Source organism: Pinus tabuliformis, chromosome 9 (genome assembly GCF_031772625.1).
Source record: "Pinus tabuliformis cultivar Carrire ecotype Pingquan chromosome 9, CPIR1, whole genome shotgun sequence".
Taxonomy (NCBI): Eukaryota; Viridiplantae; Streptophyta; class Pinopsida; order Pinales; family Pinaceae; genus Pinus; species Pinus tabuliformis.
Window position 1 is genome coordinate 1,052,178,612 of NC_142307.1, and position 23,848 is coordinate 1,052,202,459.

Consider the following 23,848-nt stretch of genomic DNA (forward strand, 5'->3'; position numbering starts at 1 on the left):
AGGTTCAGAGCGTTGATCTTGTCGTGGTACGGCTTAATATCGTCTTTTGCTTCCACTTTAAATAAGGATTGATTAACAACACTCGAGCTGGGTTGATATTTTCCGGGTTCTTTCTTCGGCTGGTTCTTCGTGTCTTCCCAATCTCCCAATCCTCCTTCTAATTTGTCCTTTGTATTCGAACCCCCATTTTCTCCAAATATCCCCAGCTTATTGCTTAGGGCCGCCATGAGGAGGTTTACATTGTGGTTTATATCCGCAACTTGTTGTTCGAGCGGCGAAAACCTCACCTCTGTAGAATCACAAGGTTCATTTAGAAATTTGTCGGCCATGATTAGGGTTTTACGATTTTTGGCCCAGTCAATCTAGATCCCCTGCAAATATCCACAAATACCCAAAAAAACGGCTCTGATACCAAATGATCCGTAAACTGTCGTGGATATTCCACTGGACAATTCGTCACAACAGATCTAATAATATTATATTAAAACACTAAAAATTCTACACTATTACAATTTATTAAAATTTAAGATCTGCAAATTTCATTGTAATTAGTGCATTCATGCGAATATAAATTATGCAAAAAAGTAGAGAATGACAAAATAAGCACACACACACAAGACACAAGATATGCTCTCTGGGAAACCCTTTCGGGAGAAAACCAAGCTCGAAGGTGAGTCGTTCTCTTTCTTTGTCTGTAAATATGGTTGCAAGTACAAAGAAGTAATGTCTGCGGCCCGTGGACTACTACAATGCACATATCCTCCCTGTGTGCTCTACCTCCTATCTCTCCTGGCTATCTTTGCTCAGCTATGGAACAAAATGCTCTCGAAAGAATGGAATGCCTCTTCCTCCTAGTGGCCTGGTTATAACACAACCCGATAGCCTACTAATGGTTGATTTTGACTACATCAACTCTTAACTAGAGTTACAATATAGACTCTTCTAGAATCTTTTACATCACAAACACGTGGCTATCCCCTTTTCCATGAATAATGGGCGTTGATGCGACATCCTCCCGAACTATAGGTGTGAAAACATGGAGGTCAACTTCTGAGTGGCATAACTTTTGCATATGGACTCTGATTGACACGCTTCTTGCGCCGTGTGTAGAGTAGCATGAAAATATGTTGCGCTAAAAAATGTCGTTGATACCTCAAAACGCTCCCGAAAGGTTTCAAAGCCACGTTTTGCCAAACTGAGTCTCACCAATAAAAACAGTCCCGTGAGCTGAATCCTTCACTTTTTCCACTCCAAATGCATCAAGATGGATGATAAACAATTCAATGATCCAATTCGGATCATTTTCCCATATTTATCAGCAACAAGTCTTAGCAAAGGATTCCATGATATTGGAGGAAATTAGGGATGGGATTCCTATTTCATCTGTGCACAGCATATGATGTGGAAGTGGTCATTTCTATTTTTGGAGATTACTTCGGTTTTTAGTTAGTTTCTAAGGTGTTTTGGTTCTTGTATGTAGTCTTATGTGTTTTTATGGACACCATTTGTGATTTCACATTCTATTTATAATATTTGAGATGTAAAATTATTGTGAGGTCCTCATTTACAATATATATATATATATATATATATATATATCTTAACAATTATATCAACATCCTTGATTTACCTTGAGTTTATCATAAATCAGATACAGAATTCGAAAAAATTAAGTGCCGAGGAATACCTGGAAATTAGCTTGAAGACAATCCCAATTTTCTCCCACCCCCGTTACCAAAAGACTAGAACCACCCAACCAAGCTAAGCACAACCTTAGTACTCAGCTCCAAAATACTTCCCAGTTGGAGTATTTCGGTCCCCCATGCCCAAAAGCTTCAAGAATAATGGAATCCCAGTGCTAACTCAGATCTCTAACTATCATTCCCGTCCTCCTCTTCCAACAAAATTCCTCCCCCTCTGCCTTTGCGTGGTTGGAATAAGTAACCCCTTTGGTGGTCACTGCCCTCCTTAGATGTGATTTGGCAAACTAAATTTACGTGTAGAGTGAGGTGAGGATAAGCATATAAATCTTATATTATTTTATCTTTTATAAAGTTTAATTATAATAACAAATTTAATAGTTATCAAATGTTTATGATAATTAAAAAAAACTTTGACTTATATAAATATATGTTTATATACATATAAATGAACAATATGTAACTTTTAACTTTAACCCTTGTGATGATCAATATTTATCTTAGAATGATTGGAATTTAATGAATCTTATTTAACACCTTATAAGTACAAAGTGTTTCATATGTATCTTTTGAATGTTGGATTTTAGATAATCTCTCTCTTCTTGATAATTTAGGTGTTTTAGTCCCTTTTCATTCATTTAACTTTTTTCCTAATTATTTAGTAAGTATACTAGTGCAAGAAATGCGATGTGTGCATATGTAGCTATCATATGCATACATCGTATGCATGCTAATACTCTTTTGCTTATAGATTGAAATGGGCCATCACAATTATAGGCACTTTGGAGCACTGACTTGGATTTGAAGCCAACCTGTGTGCTTGATTAAAAAAAGGTTTGGGGAGGGATGATCTCTGCTTGGTGCAGAATAGTGTATCCTTGATTTATCTTCTATGTATCTTACCTTTTGTACTTGAAAAATATGATTTCCACTCTTTTGAATAGAAACTGCAAGTTTTTCCATGGATAATATTAAAAGAAACATTAAAGGAAAAAAATCTATAATTCCCATCATCTCCTTCTAGTACTCGAACAAAGAAAAGTATAGAAATATTGAAAAACATTTCCATCATTTTCCACAAGAAAGCTGCAAAACTTGTACATTTACAAATGCAGATAATTTTGCCACTGATATATGCAGAGAAATGATTTATCTACTTCTTAAACATGAATGCACATCTTGACTCTGTTCATCAAATGTTATCAAATGACATTTAAATATATGGTCAATTTTTTAACATTGTTCTGATATTATAGGCATTTCACTAGGGAAATAGACAGTAGCTCTCACCTCTATATTCGTAACAAGATTTTTCTCTGCCTCCAATAGAGACCACTGCATTTCCTTGATCTTCTTCTCCATTTCTTGCTTAGCATCAAGAGCCACTTTAGACTGTCGCTCATTCTCCATAATTAGTACATCCACCTGAATTTCAAGCTCGTGGCAAAGACTTTTGTAATCAAACTCCTCCCTCAGCTTCACCATATTTTCCACTTTCATGGCCTAAAAATGGAAAAATTAAAATGAATCTACTATCACTCATTTAAACAATCTAATACATAGAATACAATCTAATACATAGAATGACATGGCAAATTGCAATCACAAAGCTTTTAGTTTTTCCTTTTGAAAATCACTTCTTATAGAATCTCTTTGTCTAAGCTTCCATGCTATGGGGGGCATATCTTTGCTGTTAAAATCACTGATGACTTTGCACCTGACCTCATCTACACCCACTTGGGGGGTGTTGAACCCACATCTCCATGTAAATACAAAGCCCAATCACCTCACTGCTTGCCTCTTGACCACACTCCCATGGACTCAAAGATTTTAGTTTTAAATGGAATCATCTTAGATTTCATTTGATTCTCTACATCAGCATTGGTAACTATTACCAGTAAACTGTGAAGTTTAAATAAGACAAATATTATATGCTAAAACAACCAACTACAAACAAAAAGGCACTAAGCTTATGACTCACTCTCTGACCAAACATAATTGTACTTGCTGTCTCTCCTCGATGCCGCAGTGATGGTCCAACTGTTATAACTAAAGAAGTCCTTGCAGAACCTGTTCACCATGGGGAAAGATTTAGCACCAACAAACAGGCTTATTATTATGTTGACCTCAAAGTCTGAAAGGAGATGGAACTCCATATCCAGAGTATTCAATTGGTGAGTCCCGCACTTCAATGTGAAAAAAAAACTTTATCTTTTGTTTAATTTATACATTACAAAATTATACTCTGAAAAGACACATTAACAAGTTTTCGCATATATGACCATCACGTAAAAATTGAACATCAGATGAAAAATGTACATTTTCAGGACGGTTCATGGGAAAACTTACAAAGGAAAAAAAACAAATGCAATAAAAAAAAACACAACAAAAACAAATGGCAGGGAGATAATTCAATAACCTCCAAATGAGTCATGAAGCAATCTAGTCAGCTTTGAATCTCTTATAGGAATATGGGAACTATTTTCAGCTAGTGCATTGATGCATTTTCCAAGTGCTGTGAGGGAAAGATTAATGGATTTAGCCTCTTCCAGTGTCTGACCCTCGCTACCTGCCAAGCAGAAGCAAACTTCAATTAGAAAAGGTCCAAGAAGAGTCATCCACAGTCACTGTGAAGCATTGCATTAACAACAGACCTATACAAAAATGGTTCTATATATATATATATATATATAGTTTTAAAAGACAGTAAGTTTGCCACCAGTTTGCCTAGCAGTTTCTATCAAAGAGAAATCCAGTAGACAAGCAGCATTGCTTCCGATTGATATTTAGAGAAAAGAAAAAGGATATGAATAAATAATTGAAAAATAAAAAATAGCTGCATTGTCTTGATATTAAAATTACAGACAATTAGATGGTTATCCCAAAGGGATAAAAATAGGCTTCTGCTTCTATGGTACAGGGCAATTAAAACTAGTAATGCAGGACTTGGTCTCAATATTTTTACAGTGACTTGAACATCATCCTGAATTGTTGACTGAGGAAAAGGTTGGAAAAAAACCAGCAAAGAACTTGCTAAGATCTTTAAAATGCATGATTTTTCTTTCAACTAAATATATTCTCAATCATTGACACGATGTTTCCCCTCTATTGGAACAACGAAGGGGAGTTCTCACTCATGGAAATGAAATCTGCAAACAAAAATGGGTAAAATGAGACCCAAAAGGGCACTTTAAAAATAGATTTTTGCCTCCCACTCGTGCAGCTTTCTTGAAGAAATTGGCATGTTCCTAATTTTTATAAATTGCAAATCTGCCAATTTTTCAGGCCTGGTTCTCATTTTGGCTCAGCCTTGGTGATTGATCAGCGAGTCCTGCAGCACTGAAACACATGTTGCCCAACCCACAATATGCCCATTATATTATAACAAATACATCAGGCAGTTTTATCTATCGTACTCACAACCAATCCTATTATTTATTGTGATAAAAAGAATGTACACTAAAAAAAATCATCAACCAAAACCGTGCACCTTCAAAACCTGTGCTTGTTGACTTACATATGGCCCAGCATAATCCACCTGACAAAGTGTTTCATCCTTTTTCTTAGCAAAGGGGAGGAGAGACCTAAACGCCTAAAACCTTAACAGTAAAATCTTAAGTTTGCAGCCTCTAGAATTGTTATGGGAACATTTTTTCTCTACATAAGGGATCAGTTACAAAACTGTAAAACAGAGTCATAAATTAGCTTTTTTGAAGCACCAAATCCACAAAGAAAAAGCTTACTCCAACAATAAGACTTGTTTGCCTTATGAATTTACAGTCAAAGCAGGCTGTCTTCCAATTTGGAGAGTGGGCATAGCAGTTTGAAGGAATTTACATAGGTAATGAGATGGCATCTTTATGAGCATTATTGATACCAGCACAGTGCCTGCAGCCTCTAGAATTGTTATGGGAACATTTTTTCCTCTACATAAGATATCAGTTACAAAACTGTAAAACAGAGCCATAAATTAGCTTTTTTGAAGCACCAAATCCACAAAGAAAAAGCTTACTCCAATGATAAGGCTTGTTCGCCTTATGAATTTACAGTCATAGCAGGATGTCTTCCAATTTAAAGAGTGGGCGCAGCAGTTTGAACAAGGAATTTACATAGGCAATGAGATGGCATATTTATGAGCAATATTGATATCAGCACAGTACCAACAATGTGAATACTCACACAAGAAAGTAAGCAAATATTAGAGGAGATTGCGGGAACTTTCCACATCTCTGTAAGCTCATTTGTACTAAGACATATATAGAGTAAAAACTATGGGAGAGTGAGTGAAAATTCGAGAAACCCCAAATCACTACTGCAGCAACTGATTAAGTATCTTCTATTTGTTAAATTACTGAACAAATTATTTACTGCATCCTACAGCAAATACCGAAACTAATACACTGCAGCCTCCACCAATTAAATTAAAAGCGAAAACAAGAAACTAAGCAAGAAAGAAATACACAACACATGACACCGTTATTTTTGGACAAATGTCCCCAGAAAAACCCAATGTGGGAAAACTGGTGCAGCAGCTGAGGGTTTGTACTATTAAGCAGTAGTTTTCAGAATACAATCTTTGGATGCCTTGCTGGCTATCCAATACAGAGAATCTGACTGACAGAGACATGAGTGAGATATACCTCACACTATCACTGGTGATCCAACACTGATCCAGCCACTAAATGGCTAGCCCCTAGTTGCCTCTGCATAGTTTTTTTGCAATCACTGCGCTACTCTGCGTCACAGCTTACGGGGCCTACATCACTCCTTCTGGCTGATTGATTTGCCTCTAGAGCTTCGACTTTCTGCCCTCCCGGCTCACACCCAGGCTTCTAGCTCTAGAAATCGTTTCTCCAGCAATTTCGGATCTCCTCTCAGGCTCTGTGTGGCCCTATGCTACCCAGCGTGGTTCTGCGCTACCTCTTCCAGATCTCTCCCTGCCTTCTCTGCCATGTATCCCCGGATCAGGAAAATCTCCAACCGAAAACTATCTCTGCCCCTCACTGCAAGAAATCAACTCGATCACTTCTCCGGCAACTGCTCCACTGCTCTCTCTGCCCCTCACTGCAAGAAATCAACTCAATCTCTTGATCTCTTACTCGATGTATCTTCCAAATGCCCATCGAAGTCCTTCTTATAATCCTCCAGTTGAGTAATCAACGGCCCAGATTAGATTCTAATCAATGGTTCATATCATTTGGACTCGATATTCATCTTCTTCTAGGAGTTTCACCCTCAGTTTGATTAATACCCTTTAATTATTTTAATTTCCTAAGTTTAGACTTAGGCATCAGTTAAAAATAATTAATTATTTTAATAAAACTGTCTCCTGGTGGAATTTCCCAAAACGATTTCTGGGTATTCTGGCATACATGCGTCCTAGCCTCCCTGCAAATTTTGAGGCTTAGAACACAACCGATGCTACCAGAAATAAACACTCCCTCTTAGCAAGGAATGTGCTCTACCAATGCAACCTATTGAAGCATCACCCTTCTCTGTAACATCTCCCTCTGCACTGCTGATGTCTAACATCATTGCCCACCAACTACTGCGCAAATGTTGCATCTGTACTGCTACTGACCTTGCCACTGCCAACACTGCATCTGTACTGCAACCCTCATAAGTTCTGCATCTGTGTTGTTGTTGGCACTGCCACTGCCAACACTGCATCTGCACTGCAACCTTCTCCAACTGTTGCTTCTACTGCATCAGCAACGGAAAAGCATCCAAAATTACTGAACAGGTGTTCAACATGATGCATCTATTGTTGGAGTTCCAATTGCTGCTAATCTCTACGTTGACCCTCTGAAGCCTTTGCACCATTGCTAACTCTGCACTATGCCAAATGCACTGTTGCCAATTCTACTCTGCGTTGCTTAGTCTGTGGCGCTCCTAGCCACTGCAACTGTCACTCTGACACTCCTCTACACCAATTAACACTAGTCCATCCTACCAATTCTGATTTGGGCTCTCGTAGCAAGGTATTGTTCAGAGAAGTGGACTCCTCAAGGATCCTGCCCGTCTGCAGTTCTTTCGAACTACATTACTAGATCACCCCACCTCTCCCCTGGAGGTATCTGAGCAACCATGACAAAATCCTCCTCCATCTTTTCGGATGCAGCCTTTGGATCATGATTCTCGTCCTTGTCCTTCTTCTTGAGAGGACACTGTGTAGCGTAGTGACCAAATTCACCACACCGAAGCACTTGATCTTCAAGACGTCCTTCTTCCACCTCCGCTGCTCCTGCTGCCCCTTGGATGCAAGGGTTGCATTCTCTTCCTCCTCCTTGGGCTTCGTCCCACTGTTGTTGTTGCTATCAAGTTTGCACTTGACTAAGTCTCTCCTCATCTCTTCCTACTGAAGAGCGGCCCACATTCTTCTGAAACAGAATTCAGGGCCAGCCTAACCATCTCGATAGCCCGAGGTGTTGACCCCACATCGGCTAACGAGTCTCAGATTTCCTAAAGCTTCGTTAGGAACGAATTAAGTGTTCCCCTTTCTCCATCCTAGTTGATCTCAATTTCTCCTCCAAGTACATCTTCTATTGCTCGGAAGATCCTTGATATAGCATAGCCAAGGCATCCCACATCTGTCGAGCAATATCCTTATCTGCAATGTGACATACTATGTGATCTCTCACTCCATCGAGGATCAATCGTTTGGCCTTCGCCATTTCAGCCTTATACTTTTTGAGTGGATCTGGATCTGCATGTACAACTACCACACTGTCAACATAGGTTTAGAGATTGTGCTCATCCAGAAGGCGTGAGATCCTTACCTTCCAAATCACATAGTTGGATGCACCATCCAACTGATCATGATCTCGTAACCCACTAGCTACCATCTCTGCAAATGAAATGTTGAACTACCTCCTCTCTCCTCTGCGCAGCACTAGACTAGCCTATGTTGATTTGTGTAGCTTGGGAGGTACTCCAAGCCCTAGGGTTCAGGGTTTGGAGAGCAAAGCACCACAAGGGCAGCTTGTGGGCTTGGAACCCAAGTGTGGGGTTTTGCACCCATTGTGATTTGGGCCAAAACCGTGATGGAGGTACGACATGTGATGGATGAGGATGATAGTGCTCGACGATATGATTCCAACGCATCAAGAATCGTCCGAATCCGAGTTGTCGTTAGAGAGAAATGAATTTTTGAAGTTGACAAGGTAATTATTGGTTACCAAGTCATGTAGGCTTGGTGTAAAAGCAGTCCAATAGATGGGTCTCCTCATCAATTCGTTGAGCCTTCATATGTGTATAAATATGAAGTGATATGGAGTCATTTAGGCATCCAAAAAGGGGCAATACATCTCATAAGGAGCTCTGAATTTTCGTGAGGCTTAGCCGCAGCAAGGGAGCCAAGAAGGGACAACGTGGAGGAGCCAAGGACAGCGTGGGTATTTTCTGTGGTAAGACCGAAGTGTTGTAGGTGACAGCGTGGAGGTCTTAGGGTTGTTTTGAGGCATGATTAGAAGTTGTTCTTGGGTGTGAATTGCTAGGCAGGGAAGGCCGCAAATCTGGAGGGAAAAGCAGAGCTGTTTGGTAGAGTTTTGAGGGGGTCGCAATGTTTTACAACTCGGACTCGGACTCCGACTCGGCCGAGGATCGACTCCGACTCCGACTCCGACTCGGTAATGACTCGGCCGGCTCGATTTCAATGACTCGGTCGTTGTAAAAAATACATTAAATATTTATTTTTTTTATAAAAAAACATAATAAATATTTTAAACATAATTTTAAAGATTTTCATTCAAGTTTCCAAACACACAACATTATAATATACATGGAAGACAACATATGATCAAAGTAGGCTCATGAACCAATCCATTATATCAAAATGGTACCCAATGGCAATAGTAAATACATAGTCAACTGTAGTCTGTCATACATGATCAAAGACTCAAGAGTCAAAACAAAATACAAATAACTAAGGAGGCTAGTAGCTACTGCTAGAGGAGCCAAGATCATCTCGACCAATCTCTGGATCATCATCATCAGAGTCAGACAAGGGGCCCCATGGCTCCTCCTCATCATCATCGTCTCCAACTGCAACTGTAGAAGTGGTGCCAGTACCACTAGGCTGTGCAGCAGATGCAAGCTGAGATAGAGTACAAATGCGGCTGCGCTTCTGTCGTGGCTGAGCAGAGGAAGGCGAAGCACCTACAACTGGAGTCCTACTAGCTGGCTGTGAGACTGAGGCTGGTGGATCGGGATCTGCATTCAACTGAACAGGCTGCAGTGGATGTTCAACATCAAGTTGATCAATCTCAAGATCCTCATCAGGATCAAACTCTGGTAGACGACTCTCCACTACCCAATCTGATGTTGGATCAATGTCTTCCAACACAATTGGATCTGAATCAGGTCTTTTGTTCAGCAATTGGTTCCGTCTGAGCCGAAGGTTGTATTGGACAAAAACTAGATCATTCAACCGTTTTTGCTCCAAACGGTTTCTCTTCTTTGTGTGAATCCTCTCAAAGACAGACCAATTGCGCTCACACCCAGATGCACTGCAAGTTTGACTCAAAATACGAATTGCAAACCTTTGCAATTCAGGGCACTGGCCACCAAAGGCCTCCCACCATTGTGCTGCAAAAAACATAGGAGTGTAATGAATTATGAGTTAGATGAAGGCTGAAGCTCAACAAAATTACAAATTATATCTAACTTTCAAATTATAAATGATTTAACAAACTTTAATAAAAAAAGTAAAACCATTAAGAAATTGAAAATTGAAATTTTTGTTTACCTGGCTCATCTGCTTCTCTTGCAATCTTTGCTAGGTTCTTCCCAAAGGTACCTGTTGCATTGCTGAAGGATGTGACCTGCTGATGTATCAGCAGCTGATCAGACTCCGATGGGACCATGCGCTCAATGCAATCAACCAGTCCATCTCTGACCTCCCCCCTCAAAGCTCCTGACTCCTTAGCTTTATAATGATACCGTGGGTTCAAAAAATACCCAGCTGCATGTATAGGGCGATGGAGTTGATTGTTCCATCTTTCATCAATGATTGCCCAAATGGGCCCATACTTTGCCACTCTATCCTTGTATGCTGTCTTTATTTGCTCCTTTGCTTGATCCATAGCCTCATAAATGAAGCCCATAGCCAACCTTTCCCCATCCACCAACCGCAACACCTTAACTAGTGGCTCAGCAAGCTTCACAATCTCTGTTGCCTTTCTCCAAAAAGTTTCATCATGGACTTTCCTTTTCAATTCTCTGCCTTCTGGTTTGTTAGACCAACTGCTTTGATTCCATTCATCACTGGAAAACATCTTTTGCAAGTTTCTATGTTGGGAAAGCATAGATTGCAATGTCAAAAAATGTGTAGCAAATCTAGTGATGGCAGGCCTAATAATATCCTTGCCTCCAGTGTGTTTCCTCATGAGACTCAAAACCAGTGTATGATTGTAGATAAATTTTGTTATGCTTTTGGCATTATCTACAGTGTTTCTGACCCAATCTAATTTTCCAATATCCTCAAGCATGAGGTCTATGCAATGTGCAGCGCATGGGGTCCAAAAGATGGTCTTGTGTTTTTCCTCTAACAGTCTACCAGCAAGAACATAGTTAGAGGCATTGTCTGTGATGATTTGAACAACATTAGCCACCCCCACATCCTCAATAACCTCATCCAATAGCTGAAACAACAAGTGGCCATCTTTTACCTTATCAGATGCATCAACTGATTTTAAAAACATGGTTCCCTGTGGGCAGAAGACAAGAAAGTTTATGATGGTACGGTTTCTTTGATCAGTCCATCCATCTGACATGATGGTACACCCTGTTCTTGCCCATGATTCCTTGAAATCTTGCAAATACTCATTAATTGATTTAATTTCTTTCTGCAAACGAAACCCCCTTAGCTCTTGCATAGTAGGGCCTTTGAAGCCTTTTCCAGCAGCATGTATGGCCTCAAACATAGGCTCATAATATGGTGAACGAGCAGCATTAAAGGGGATATCAGCATCATACCACCATCTAGCTATGTAGTCACAAGCAGTCTCCCTCAATTCTTTCTTCCAATGGTCATCTAAAGTGGGCTGAGCAAGAGCTTTACTAATACTAACTTCAGGACCATGTGCATCTGATGGAGAGGAGCCTGAGTGAGTGAAAAAACTTTTGATAGTCCCATCACCCTTCATTCTACCCTTTCCCTTATCTTGAACAGAAGCAAAAGAGGGAGGAACATAACGGAAAGGGTTTGATGCATCAGTTTGAGGGATAGAGGAAGAACCCTCAAACTCATAGTGGGGGTTGGCAGCCATCATTCTTTGTATCTCCCTCTTCCTCCCAATTTCAGCCTGTATCTCTTTTTGCCTAGTCTTTTCTTCTTTAAATTTTTCAAAGCTTTCCAACAAATTCTTTCTAATCTCCCCAATTTGATCAGAGGGACATGGAGTAATATTGCCTTTAATCCCTGCCAAGTGTTGTTTCAGCCTATGAATCCCCCCAGGACCTGACTTAATTTTCCTATGGCAAAACTTGCAACACATCTCACTATCAACCATTTCAACATATGCCCAAGCAGGATCTTTTGCTCTAGGTGCCATTTTTTGACTAGGAAAACAATCTGAAAATGAAAAAAAAAAAAAAATTGATTCAATGTTCATTTATTTGACTAAAAACACTCTCTAAGCTATCTTGATATGCACCTAAAATTTACTAAGTAAAAACAGATTTATAGAGGTGGAAAAAAATACCTCCAGGCACAAACTGCCTCCTCAAGCTTGCTCCAAGAATCAGCTCCTCAATGCTGCTCCAAATGGCTGCCCAAGAAGCTCCTCACTCCAGCTACAATGCTCCTCCAAGACTCCTCACTGCTGCTCCAAAACAAGCTCAAGAACTGCTCACTAACTCTCAAAGAAGACTCTCACTCAAATGCATAAGACTGCTGTGAGTGAAATGAGAGCATTTGGCTGTCTTAAATAGAGTTTGGGAGGGGGAAATGGACCCCAAAAGCATTTAACAATCTACCATTACCCTTTGGAATCCACAAACCCTACTTAACTTTACCAAAAAACAGCAAAAAAGTGAATTTAATTCATAAAATACGCTGCCCAGCCGTGCTTTTAATGACTCGGCCGAGTCAATACGGACCCGGCCGGGTTGACCGAGTCAGCTATGACTCGGCCGAGTCATTGGATGACTCGGCCGAGTCATAGCTGACTCGGTCAACCGAGCCGGGTTGCTGGCCGGGTCATTGTGTTGGGGTTTGACTCGGTCCGAAACGGCCGTTTCGGTTTCAACTCGGCCGAGTTGTAAAACAGAGGGGGGTCGTAAGCTACAACAGTTGTTGTGCTAGGCTGCAGGCCTTAGCCAGCAACAGGCTGCCTTTAAGAGCTGTGTTTGGGGTCAAACAAGGCTAGAAGGAGCAACGTAGGGGTGGAGGACTCTCTCTAGACTAGACCGCGGTCTTTTGGACAGCTGGTTGCTGAGTTGTGTGGAGGAATAGGGTTGTAGGTGATGCCCTAACCAGAGAGCAGTAGTGCAGCATTGTGACAACAACAGTTTTGGGAGATGTATTGGGTCAAGGTTTGACCATGTTTGGATCAGTTTGATGAGCATACTGTTGGTGCCATGTGGATGATCTTCCAAGGAGCTGAAGGATCTTCCAAGGAGCAGTACCAGCAGTGTAGTTTTTCGGTCCAAGTGCTGACTATTGCGTGGATCAGTTGATGGGCAACTTAAGGAGGCCTTAGGAGTTGTTTGGAGGAGCCCACGTGGATTGTTAGGAAGCCTACCAAGCAGCAAAGGTGACAGCAGGCACATCAAATCAGAAGGCAAGAGGACAACATCAAGGTGTGATGCAGATGGACCCTTGGATGATGGATTGGGCGCCATAGATCTAAGTGGAGGACAGTGTGTTGGCTACCCAAAGTAGCCCTAGAGCAGCAAACAAGAAGGACGTTGTTGGTGCGTGATTGGGTGAAGTATTGCAGCCTTATGTGTATCTCTTTGATGGATGAAAGAGGCTACTAGGAGGCAAATTGGAGCCCGAGACTTGCGTGTGGAGAAGGACTTCTACAACAAATGATGGGCAGTTCTCCTAGCCCATGTTCATTGTGGGAGATGGACATCTTGCAATGATAAGTGGCAGTCCTTTGTGCCCTATGTTGGTCTTCATCGGTGCAGCACAAGAAGACCATAGTGAGCAAAAGCCCCTAAGTAGTTGAGGAGCAGCAGTGGGCAATTGAGAGTTGTTCACAAGTAGAACTGTGAGCAACTCAACAGGAGTCTCGATGTGTTGTGGCCTTGATTGACGAAGAGACAACTAGAGAGCAGATTGGATAGCTGAGATTCAATGGCCAGATGGACTTGGAGCATTGACAGAGGCAAGGGCTGCAAATCGGAATCCAAAGGACTAGGCAGGTACAAGGTATGGTCAGAGTATCTTGTTGAGGATAGATTGGTTGTCGATGAACTGACACCAAGTCCCAGTTTTGCATCTCTTACTAGGGGTCATTATCCCTGGTACGAGAGTCGTACACTGTTGTATTATATGTTGTTAATATAACGAAGTTGGGTTGAAAATTAAAAAGTTGTCTATGTTTTGTGCATGTGTGATTTACTGCTTTATATTTCCGTTGTGCAAAGTAGTTTATGGTTGAGATTCTTGGTTTGGTAGCGTCAGTGATTTTAAGACTCTAACTTAGACCCAAGGTTGTGGAAAATCAACAGCCTATGCACTCTCTGTTGGGTTAGTAGATCTACTCCTCTCTGTTGCTGCTCAACAATAGAGAAATCGAATTCGTTGGCTAGGTATTCTCTAAGGAAGAAATTCTCTCCACAGTGTCTCCTTCCTTTTGACACTTTTCTGCCCCAGCAACTACTGCAGAAAACTGCGTCTCACCAAAAAACTGCTTTGCGCTAATGCTTCTGCGTTGCTCCCTATGACATTGGCAAACTTCGATATGGAAATCTTTCTCTCTATCGACTCACTCAAAGAGAGATTTTCCCCCGAAAATTTTGCCCTCCTGTCCTGGACTACGTAATCCCTCTGGGGATTCGATTTGTTGCCTATGCAGTACTTTGACTTCCCTCCTTCTCTTCAGCACTGAGCTCTTCTGACTCTGCTCTCCTGCTTCACCTTGTGCTCTAAAACCATGTGAAAATTCGAGAAACCCCAAATCACTACTACAACAACTGATTAAGTATCTTCTATTTGTTAAATTACTAAATAAATTATTTACTGCATCCTACAGCAAATACCGAAACTAATACATTACAGCCTTCACCAATTAAATTAAATGCGGAAACAAGAAACTAAGCAATAAAGAAATACACAACACATGACACCGTTATTTTTGGACAAATGTCCCCAGAAAAACCCAATGTGGGAAAACCGATGCAGCAACTAAGGGTTTGTATTATTAAGCAGTAGTTTTTTGAACACAATCTTTGGATGCCTTGCTGGCTATCCAATACAGAGAATCTGACTGACAGAAAGATGAGTGAGATATACCTCACACTATCATTGGCGATCCAACACTGATCCAGCGATTGAATGGCTAGCCCCTAGCTACCTCTGCACAATCACTGCGTTGCTCTGCGTCACAGCTTCTGGGGACTACGTCACTCCTTCTAGCTGATCGATTTGCCTCTGGAACTTCGACATTCTGCCCTCCCAGTCTCACAACCTGGCTTCTGGCTCTGGAAATTAATTCTCCAGCAAATTTTGAATCTCCTCTCAGGCTTTGCGCTGCCTCTGCATGGCCCTACACTGCCCAACGTGGCTCTGCGTTGCCTCTTCTATATCTCTCTCTGCCTTCTCTGCGATGTATCCCTAGATCAGGAAACTCTCCAACCGGAAACTATCTCTGCCCCTCATTGCAAGAAATCACCTCTATCACTTCTCCGGCAACTGCTCCACTGCTCTCTTCAGAAATCGATCTCTTGATCTCTTACTCGATGTGTCTTCCAAATGCCCATCGTAGTCCTTCTTATAATCCTCCAGTTGAGTAATCAACGGCCTAGATTAGATTCTAATCAATGGCTCAGATCATTTGGACTCGATCTCCATATTCTTCTAGAAGTTTCACCCTCAGTTTGATTAATACCCTTTAATTATTTTAATTTCCTAAGTTTAGACTTAGGCATCCAATAAAAATAATTAGTTATTTTAATAAAACTGTCTCTGGGTGGAATTTCCCAAAACAATTTATGGGTATTTTGGAATACATGTGTCCTAGTCTCCCTGCAAATTTTGAGGCTTAGAGCACATCCGATGCTACCAGAAATCAACAAAGTGATCATGTTTGACCCACTATATGCAACTGTTGTTTTCATAAAGGGAAATATTTTATTCCAAAGTAATGGTTATGCTTTTAATGTGCCATATAAGTGATATATTTACGCTAACCTACTAAACTAAAAAACCTGCTAAAATTCAAATGTAATATTCACAACACATGATGAACACAATGAATAATCCCAACAAAAGTGTTACGGACTAATGTACTTATCATTCCCTCCCTGATTGAAGCAATTATCCACAACTTATGCTTAAATAAAGAAGCTGCTGCTCAAAATGGATTGGGAATATAGTTGAAGGGGCTCTTGTTGTTCAAGGTATCTGAAAGGGCTGAGAGGCTCATTAAGCCGCCCCTGAATCTGAAAGGCCAAGGGTACAAATTTGGCCTGCCTTTTAATTGACAGTATCTACAGTGGTCTCCTATATTCCATGAAGAAAAATCTTTGGGCAAGTCCACATGGTTCTTAGCCCTTAGATTTTTCAAGAGAGTTATCAATACAATTCAAGACTTATTTGACTCAAACTAGAGAGTGCATCTCTTGGCCTAAATTGAAGGACCAGTTCAAACTTAATAGCCCTGATAGACCAGTCCTTCAATAGTTCAAAGAGCTTAGCTTTTAATGAAGCTAGACCTTCAATCTCCAGCCACTTGATGAAAGTACTGAAATGGAACAATGCCAAGAATATCAAGAAGTATAATCGATTTGATAAATACAAGTGGTTCTATCATAAACCTACGTTAGATGCTCATCTAAATAAGTTGTGGAGACTAAATCCAAGCAAATGACTTGGCTTTTCAGGTGGCACAATGTCTGAAAACCTCCAGTTGAGCCAAAGAACACATTTTTTCTCCTGGTCCCTTATCCTAGGTAGGCTCGCCATCAATCATCGAGTGGTCCACCTTGGAATTCTCCAGCCCAAATTCCCTTTCTACTAGCAACCTGAGAGTCATGAGCATTCCCTGCCCCATTTCCTACTCTAAAATTTAAATATAAGCATGTCATATTTTTACCACAGAAGCCATAATATTTTATGTTTATTAGTCATAGCTTAGGACTTCAATAGCAAGACATGGAATGTGATCGTGACAAGGAAAGATACTGATAAATGATGCTGCATGCCAAACAGGGAGACTAAAAAGAGAGAATTAATAGAAACTATTAGGCAAATTTTCTGCACAGTATAGTTAGAAAAACGATTTCCATAAGTATATGTATAATTTTAGGGTCAATACTCAAAGTCCAGAACTGAACCATTTTCTATAGTAAGAGTTGTACATAAAAGCCACATTACTGTTATGTTGTCAATGAGCCTAGTAGATGTGATGTGGCGCACCCACAGAGATTGGGAAAGCTACATGTGTGTGCAGTGAAATTAAAATAAAAAACAAAATAGCCAAAAAGCAGTTTCTCCAACCTGCATATTGCAAAATTCAAAATCAACTTATCACTCTAAAATGGAAACTCTTCAAATGCTTCCTTGGCTAGCTCTCTACTGCTATAAAGAAGCATAAAATAATTTTTTAGCATATTTAACGAACATGTCTCCACAATGTTCTTAATTAAGTATGAATGTGTTCAAAATGTCCACTGAAAACAGCCATCAAAGTATGAACGAGAACAAACCAGATTTGTTTGTTCTCTCTGACCCCGCAAGGTCAACTATGAGCAGCTTGCTTTTTCTGATGGAAGGCATGCGGTGCCCTTTTGATAAATCAAGACAGTTGCCATTCTCATTTGGTAAAGGTAATTCACTTTCTTTCTTCTCCTTAACTGACTTTTTTATACATACCTGGAGAGGCAAAATTAGCATCTAATTATTCAACCAGATACAAATTGCACAAAAAATATGCATAATTTGGCATACACCCAAGACCAGCTAAGAAGACTGGTGACATACAATAATTTTCTTCATATTTTATTACCAATAGAATTGCATGGCTTCGTGAGGATTCAGTGTTCATCTTTGTATTTGATGCAAAACGATTTTGTTGGCCAGTTTCTAAAAGTTGCACAAAGCCTCCACGGTCGCGTACTTGGACCATTGTGGCTCCTGCCAGAGACACATCACCAGTTTTCGGATCCTCAACAATTGCAATATTATCTCTTTCAGGTGCAAGTAGATCTTGTACAGTCTCCAAATACAACTGATGCAGGACCAAGATGACAAAAATAGGATTGTAAGTCAACATATAAAGAAACCTCTGGTGATGACAATTCTCAAATAACCTTAGATTAGGTTACAGAAATATGCATTGCAAGTTTTTAGGAGCAACACATAGAATTATCCTCTTTTCAAAGTTTGCAATCCCTGAAAACCTAAGGTAACTAAGAAACACAAGAATGTGTAAGTAATATTGTCGCTATATGAAAATGAAATGCCTTCCTTACAGAAACCTACACTTGAAAGCAAATGCTTACTGTACAGTACAAGCTACATGATGGACACATTGTAGCAAGAAATACATGGTAATCTGTTTTTCTGATTAATTTTACAAGATTAACTCTAGCAAGCATAGCATTGAACACCTCACTCTGATTGCCTGATATAGAATTAAAACTCAAAATAATCCAATGAGCGCTATACAGAATCAGTTGAATCAGGATTCAAATCATTCGCCATTAAATTAAAAATATTAGGAACATATATGTACACCATGGAATTTTCAAATAGGAAGCTCCAGTGATTGATTCCATTATATATGACGCAGAAATTGCAAATATCCAAACCAAGATAGCACCAAAAAATACAGCAGAAACCAATTTTACTCAATGGCCTCCTTGTCTTTGTGATATCTTTGAAAGAATGTATAAGTAAACATGCTTGGATGATGACAAAAATTAAATATCAAACAAAGGATAAAATTCTATAGACATGAAGAAAGTTTTCAATTTTATGTCAGAAGTGCATGATTTTAAGGTTGCATACAAGCATATTTACTATCATTTATCATTAAGGTTATTAATATCGTCATAGAATAAACAGGAAGCTGACCATATATTTTGATATTGAGCAATAAAGAAAAAGGAAACAGGCATAACTGATGTATACCACAGTCCAATTCACCCTGTGCATAATTAACTGACATCTATACAGCATTCGATTGTACTTGTGCGTTTTACTTTTCTTTAATGTAAAAAAATTATTCCAACTTATAAATGAATATAATGCATGATCAGTAAGACTGAATTTCTTCTAACGGTTGGGAATTGTAATTGTGACCGGAGTGAGAAAAGAAAGGGTATGTTGCATTTTTTGAATGACCGTAACTCTGAGTCAAACATGTGGTTAGAAGGGACAGGTGGCACTTGATAAAATATCAAGCAAAATCCAATATTAGTAGGTTGAATAGTCTATAAATACTTATTCATGCCTTAATTTCAGAGTGAGCTTGCTTTTGGACTTTGAAAGCTCCTCCAGTGAGATAACTGCAGGCAAGAATCTGGATTGTGTTTTGTATTTAATCTTGAATCTGCTTTTACTCGGCCCATGATTGTTAAACTATGCAGCCCTACAAACCTTTTTCTATTGATATAACTGTCCATTATTTTTTTTGTGCTTTATGTCACGTGCTTCATTTAACTACTCTTAAATATATTTGATGCCTTTTATTAGGTACCCTGACCCTGTGTCATTAACAACCTCATAGTTTAAATCCTGCCTTAAACAACTGAAAATAATCTATACCTGGAAATAAGAAACAGTGACAGTGTCATGATTAGGGTCCACGTCAGCCAAAATGTCCTCTAGAGCCCGAACCATTATTCCTTGTTCAGCAGAATCATGTTCACCTAGTTGACCCAGAGTAAAAGTCTTCCCTGTCCCCGTCTGACCATATGCCATCACTGTCCCATTGAAACCATTCAAGACACTCTGCAAGAGAAGGTGGACATAGACCATTAGATTAATTGTGAGTGATTTTTTAAAATTTTAAGGGAAAAGTTTATGGAAATTGTATCAACCAAACTAAAGATAATTAAGAATTGGCTTACTGTTGTCTTTGTATCAGACTTTAATCTGTATATACTATAGACTTTAAACACATTGTCTTCAGTACAACAAGAAGTAACTTCAGTTTGGCTAAAACTTAAGGCACTTTATCATGTCCTTTTCCATGTTTCCTTGAGATGGATATTGATGTAAAATTTACAGAATATACCTCATCCAGTCCATTTAAAGCAACTTAACAATTCTCCTATTGCAACCATTACTATTGACTAAGATATATTTGTCCATCATAGTATACTTGGCTCACATTTTGGCACTTATGATTAAGGTCAATCAGTAAATACTGGAATGTAAATTGTCAAACAATCATGAGAACTGCCTTGAACATAATCTGGCTAGGAGTTTACCTCAACTACAGGTTTGGCAACTACTTCATAAACACGCTTTTGAGAAGCTGTTTCCGTGAAGACCTCATCAAACTGGAATGTCTCCAAGTCCCAGTTGTTCTTTCTCAATTTCAATCTCTTGAGCTGCATATTTACACAATTGAATGCTTTAGTGTTACCAGTGACTTTAAGAAAGCAAATTCATATAAAACAGACGATAAACTATGGCAGCAGATTTTAAGGTGCCTGAATTGGCTTTCTCCATAATTTTTTTCTAAATCAAACGTCAAGATGATAATCAGCAAGAGCTTCTGTCAACAACACATCATATAATGTCAGATGAGTAATTTTGAAACTTCGGCACAGTACATTTGAAATCGAGTAATCTAATTTGTTAATTACGAACTGTCAACCAAATTCTCGTAATTAAAAAGAATATTTTGTAAATAATGATAGACCTTATATATATATATATATATATATATATATATATGAACGAATTATATGTAGAGCTGAAATCTGAGAAAGTGAACGTATTCACATGCAGCTTAGTTTCCAGAAGTTGCAGGAAGAACTAAAAATTTACAAATTATGAAAATGTATAAACATCATTTCATTTCCCGCCTATTTATAAGGAAAGGAGAAACAAACGCAAACCTATATTTTTCAAAATGTATGCACAAAACGAATTCAACTTTCATAAGGAACATGCTTCTTGACATCCTTGAAATCAGGACTGGAATTATCACTCGGGAAACTGACTTCCTGATTCGTAGTTTAAAAACGTGCAAATTGGACTCAACATTATGCGAAATGTTTAATATTAAAGTAAAAACAGAGTCGGCAGGACGTCGGGAAGATGAAAAAGGTACCTCCGGTTGCAGCTCAACACAGTCTGCAAAATCTGCATCTGCAATAAGCTCTTCCGCGTTCCGAGGTCGAAGCCGCACCGCTACTCTTACTCTTCCTGAAACTGCGCCGTAAATATTCAATTTCATATCACGACATTCAAGGAACTAAATCTAATCCCTCCACATAAGCCAAAGGCCGGTGCGTTTTCTCGTGATTCGAGGCTATAATGTGGAAAACTTCGGTAAAAGATGCAACTGGAAAGATTTGTAATTCAACGAACTGTGCATTAAAGGATTAAAATTGTTTGATGTAGAGTTGAAAATAATGCTTAAATGAGCATAAAAATCTAATATAATGTACGAAATGGAACCTGAAGAATTATCCTTGACATTTTTTGAAGGTGAGCTGGTAGGACGCCTTGAATTCGATGAAGAGGAGGAAGAAGAAGACGACTTTGGGCGTCCGGTTGACGAAACTGAAGAAGTGGGGGAGTGGCCTTGGCCTTGGAGTTGCAGAGGACCTGATGACCTCCCCACTTGTGAACCTGTCCTCTCTACTCGCGTCATTACCATTCCACGCCCACAGGCAGTCCTACTACTTGCAGAATCACTAGAAGAAGATGATGATGATAATGCTCTCGTATTCATCTATTACAGCCAATTCTTAGCACAATACTCGGCCTCTCTTTAACTATCTATCTGCACCTCTGCTGATTATACATTTTCCTCTGCTGTGCTGTGGCAACAGAAGAACAAGGACGGACGGACGGACGGCAGAATCAATCGATTTCCAATTCTCTGCTCGCCCTTTTTGGCTGGCGGACGCCGTGTAACCATTTTTTTAATTAAAACTTTGTAAAACCTAATCACATCCACATCTATGACTGTCAATCAGACAAACCGATGACTTTCCACAGACTTCTCCTACTCGACGTGCGCACGATCGCGGGAAAGGCATCATACAACAATCATCAATCCACCAATGCCACGTTATGGTGATTTCTCCAAAACCATATCAAGGTGGTGGTGGCGATCATAATATATTTTTTATTCAGTACATTCGATTTCGTGATTGGTGTGATGAGAAATCGACATGCATCATGATGAGTGTTAAAGATGTGGCCGGCACGACAGCTTTTTAGCTCTGGCCGGGACGATGTAAAGCTCATCTCTAATTTTGTTATGAATTCGTTATTTCTAATTAATTGTGTTATGAACTAGCATTTGCATTTTATGTTGCAAAGAAAACTCGGTAAGGTATAGAGTGGAGAAGAATAGCATAGAGTGGGGAAGAATAGGGACATGTATAGAATAGGGAAGAATAGGGACATGTATAGAGTGGATGATAATGAGTTACAATTGCAATAGTTAGTTATGTGTATTCTGAAAATGGATATTTTGTAAATAATAATAGTTTGTGGAAGAATAGCGACATGTGAATGGAGATTGTTGAAAGAAAGGGTGGATGATAATGAGTTAGAGTTGAAAGTATTTGTTATGTGTATTTTGAATATGGATATTTTGTAAATAATAGTAATGTGTGGAAAAATAGCAACATGTGAATGGACATTGTTGAAAGCTAGGGTGGATGATAATGAGTTATACTTGAAATAATTAGTTATGTGTATTCGAATATGGCTATTTGGTAAATAATAGTAATGTCTTGTAGAGGTTATCCATTATCCATGTTGTTGTTTTTGTTTATGTGAACATGTTTTTATACATTATGCTACCTATTTATGGTGTTATTAGAAAATACTATTATATTGTAATGGAAGAGGTGAAAGAAACGATACGACATTGTGAACAACATCATGGTTGTCGTTCTATATTTGAAAATGCATGAAAAATTGTTGGAGCTGTGATGATAATAATAAAAATTCCAACATGATTTTGAAAAAATTTAGCTAAATTTTTTGAAAATGTGGATTATATTTGTCACGTTTTAGAATTTTGAGTGCCTTAATTTTGCACAGAAAATGATAGAAATTACAGCATGATTTTGAAAAAATCCAGCTATTTTTTTGAAAATGTCAATTATAGCGGTCATGCTTCAGTGTTTTGGGTACCCAGGCATTCATGATGGATGCTAAATCCATTTCTGCCATCCAAAAACAATTTAAACACTCCCATAGTCAAATTTCAAAATTTGTCGTCCAAACAAAATTGTGACCTCTTTAGATAAGACTAGAAAAAAATGGTCTACCTTTGTGTGAGAAACATGATTGAACATCAAAGTTTCAAACGAATGCGTTCACGCATAGAGAATTATTATGGAAGATTCCTTCTTCAGGGAATCGTAATATAAGCCATGAGGATATTAAATGTCCTTAAAAACTAAAGCACAGGACTTGGGAGCTTCAAGACCCATAAATGGAATTTGGTATTTGGTAACATTTTACAAGGGAAACATGATTGAACATCAAAGTTTCAAACGAATGCATACATGCATAGAGGATTATTATGGAAGATTCCTTCTTCAGGGAATAGTAATATAAGCTATGGGGATATTAAATGTCCTTAAATACTACAGCACAGAAGTTGGGAGCTTCAAGACCCAGGAATGGAATTTGGTAACAAACTTAAATGGAGTTTCCAATATAAACTGACAGGAATCACCCACAAGCTTTCAAGTTCATGGCCCCTAAATTTTTGCATTCTTGATAATGTTTTCTCACTGTTTCAATGTCAATTTCATGATGCTTCCAA

At 39.1% G+C, this 23,848-nt stretch overlaps 1 protein-coding gene across 3 annotated transcripts in view; it reads right to left on the minus strand.

Moving 5' to 3' along the window:
• LOC149152303 (kinesin-like protein KIN-UB) overlaps nt 1-22,090 on the minus strand; it is a 515,820-nt gene extending 493,730 nt beyond the window's left edge. For 2 of the 3 annotated variants that reach the window (XM_089446071.1, XM_089446069.1), the window contains exons 1-9: nt 21,511-22,090; nt 21,161-21,261; nt 20,310-20,432; nt 19,642-19,827; nt 17,879-18,100; nt 17,580-17,745; nt 4,120-4,269; nt 3,682-3,770; nt 2,991-3,203 (exon numbers count right to left, since the gene is read on the minus strand). In XM_089446071.1, coding sequence (XP_089302197.1) covers nt 2,991-3,203; nt 3,682-3,770; nt 4,120-4,269; nt 17,580-17,745; nt 17,879-18,100; nt 19,642-19,827; nt 20,310-20,432; nt 21,161-21,261; nt 21,511-21,787 — 1,527 coding nt within the window. In that variant the 5' untranslated portion in view covers nt 21,788-22,090. The remainder of the gene's footprint in view (nt 1-2,990; nt 3,204-3,681; nt 3,771-4,119; nt 4,270-17,579; nt 17,746-17,878; nt 18,101-19,641; nt 19,828-20,309; nt 20,433-21,160; nt 21,262-21,510) is intronic. The other variant, XM_089446070.1, reaches the window with a different exon arrangement.
• Between the last annotated feature and the right edge of the window lie 1,758 nt (nt 22,091-23,848).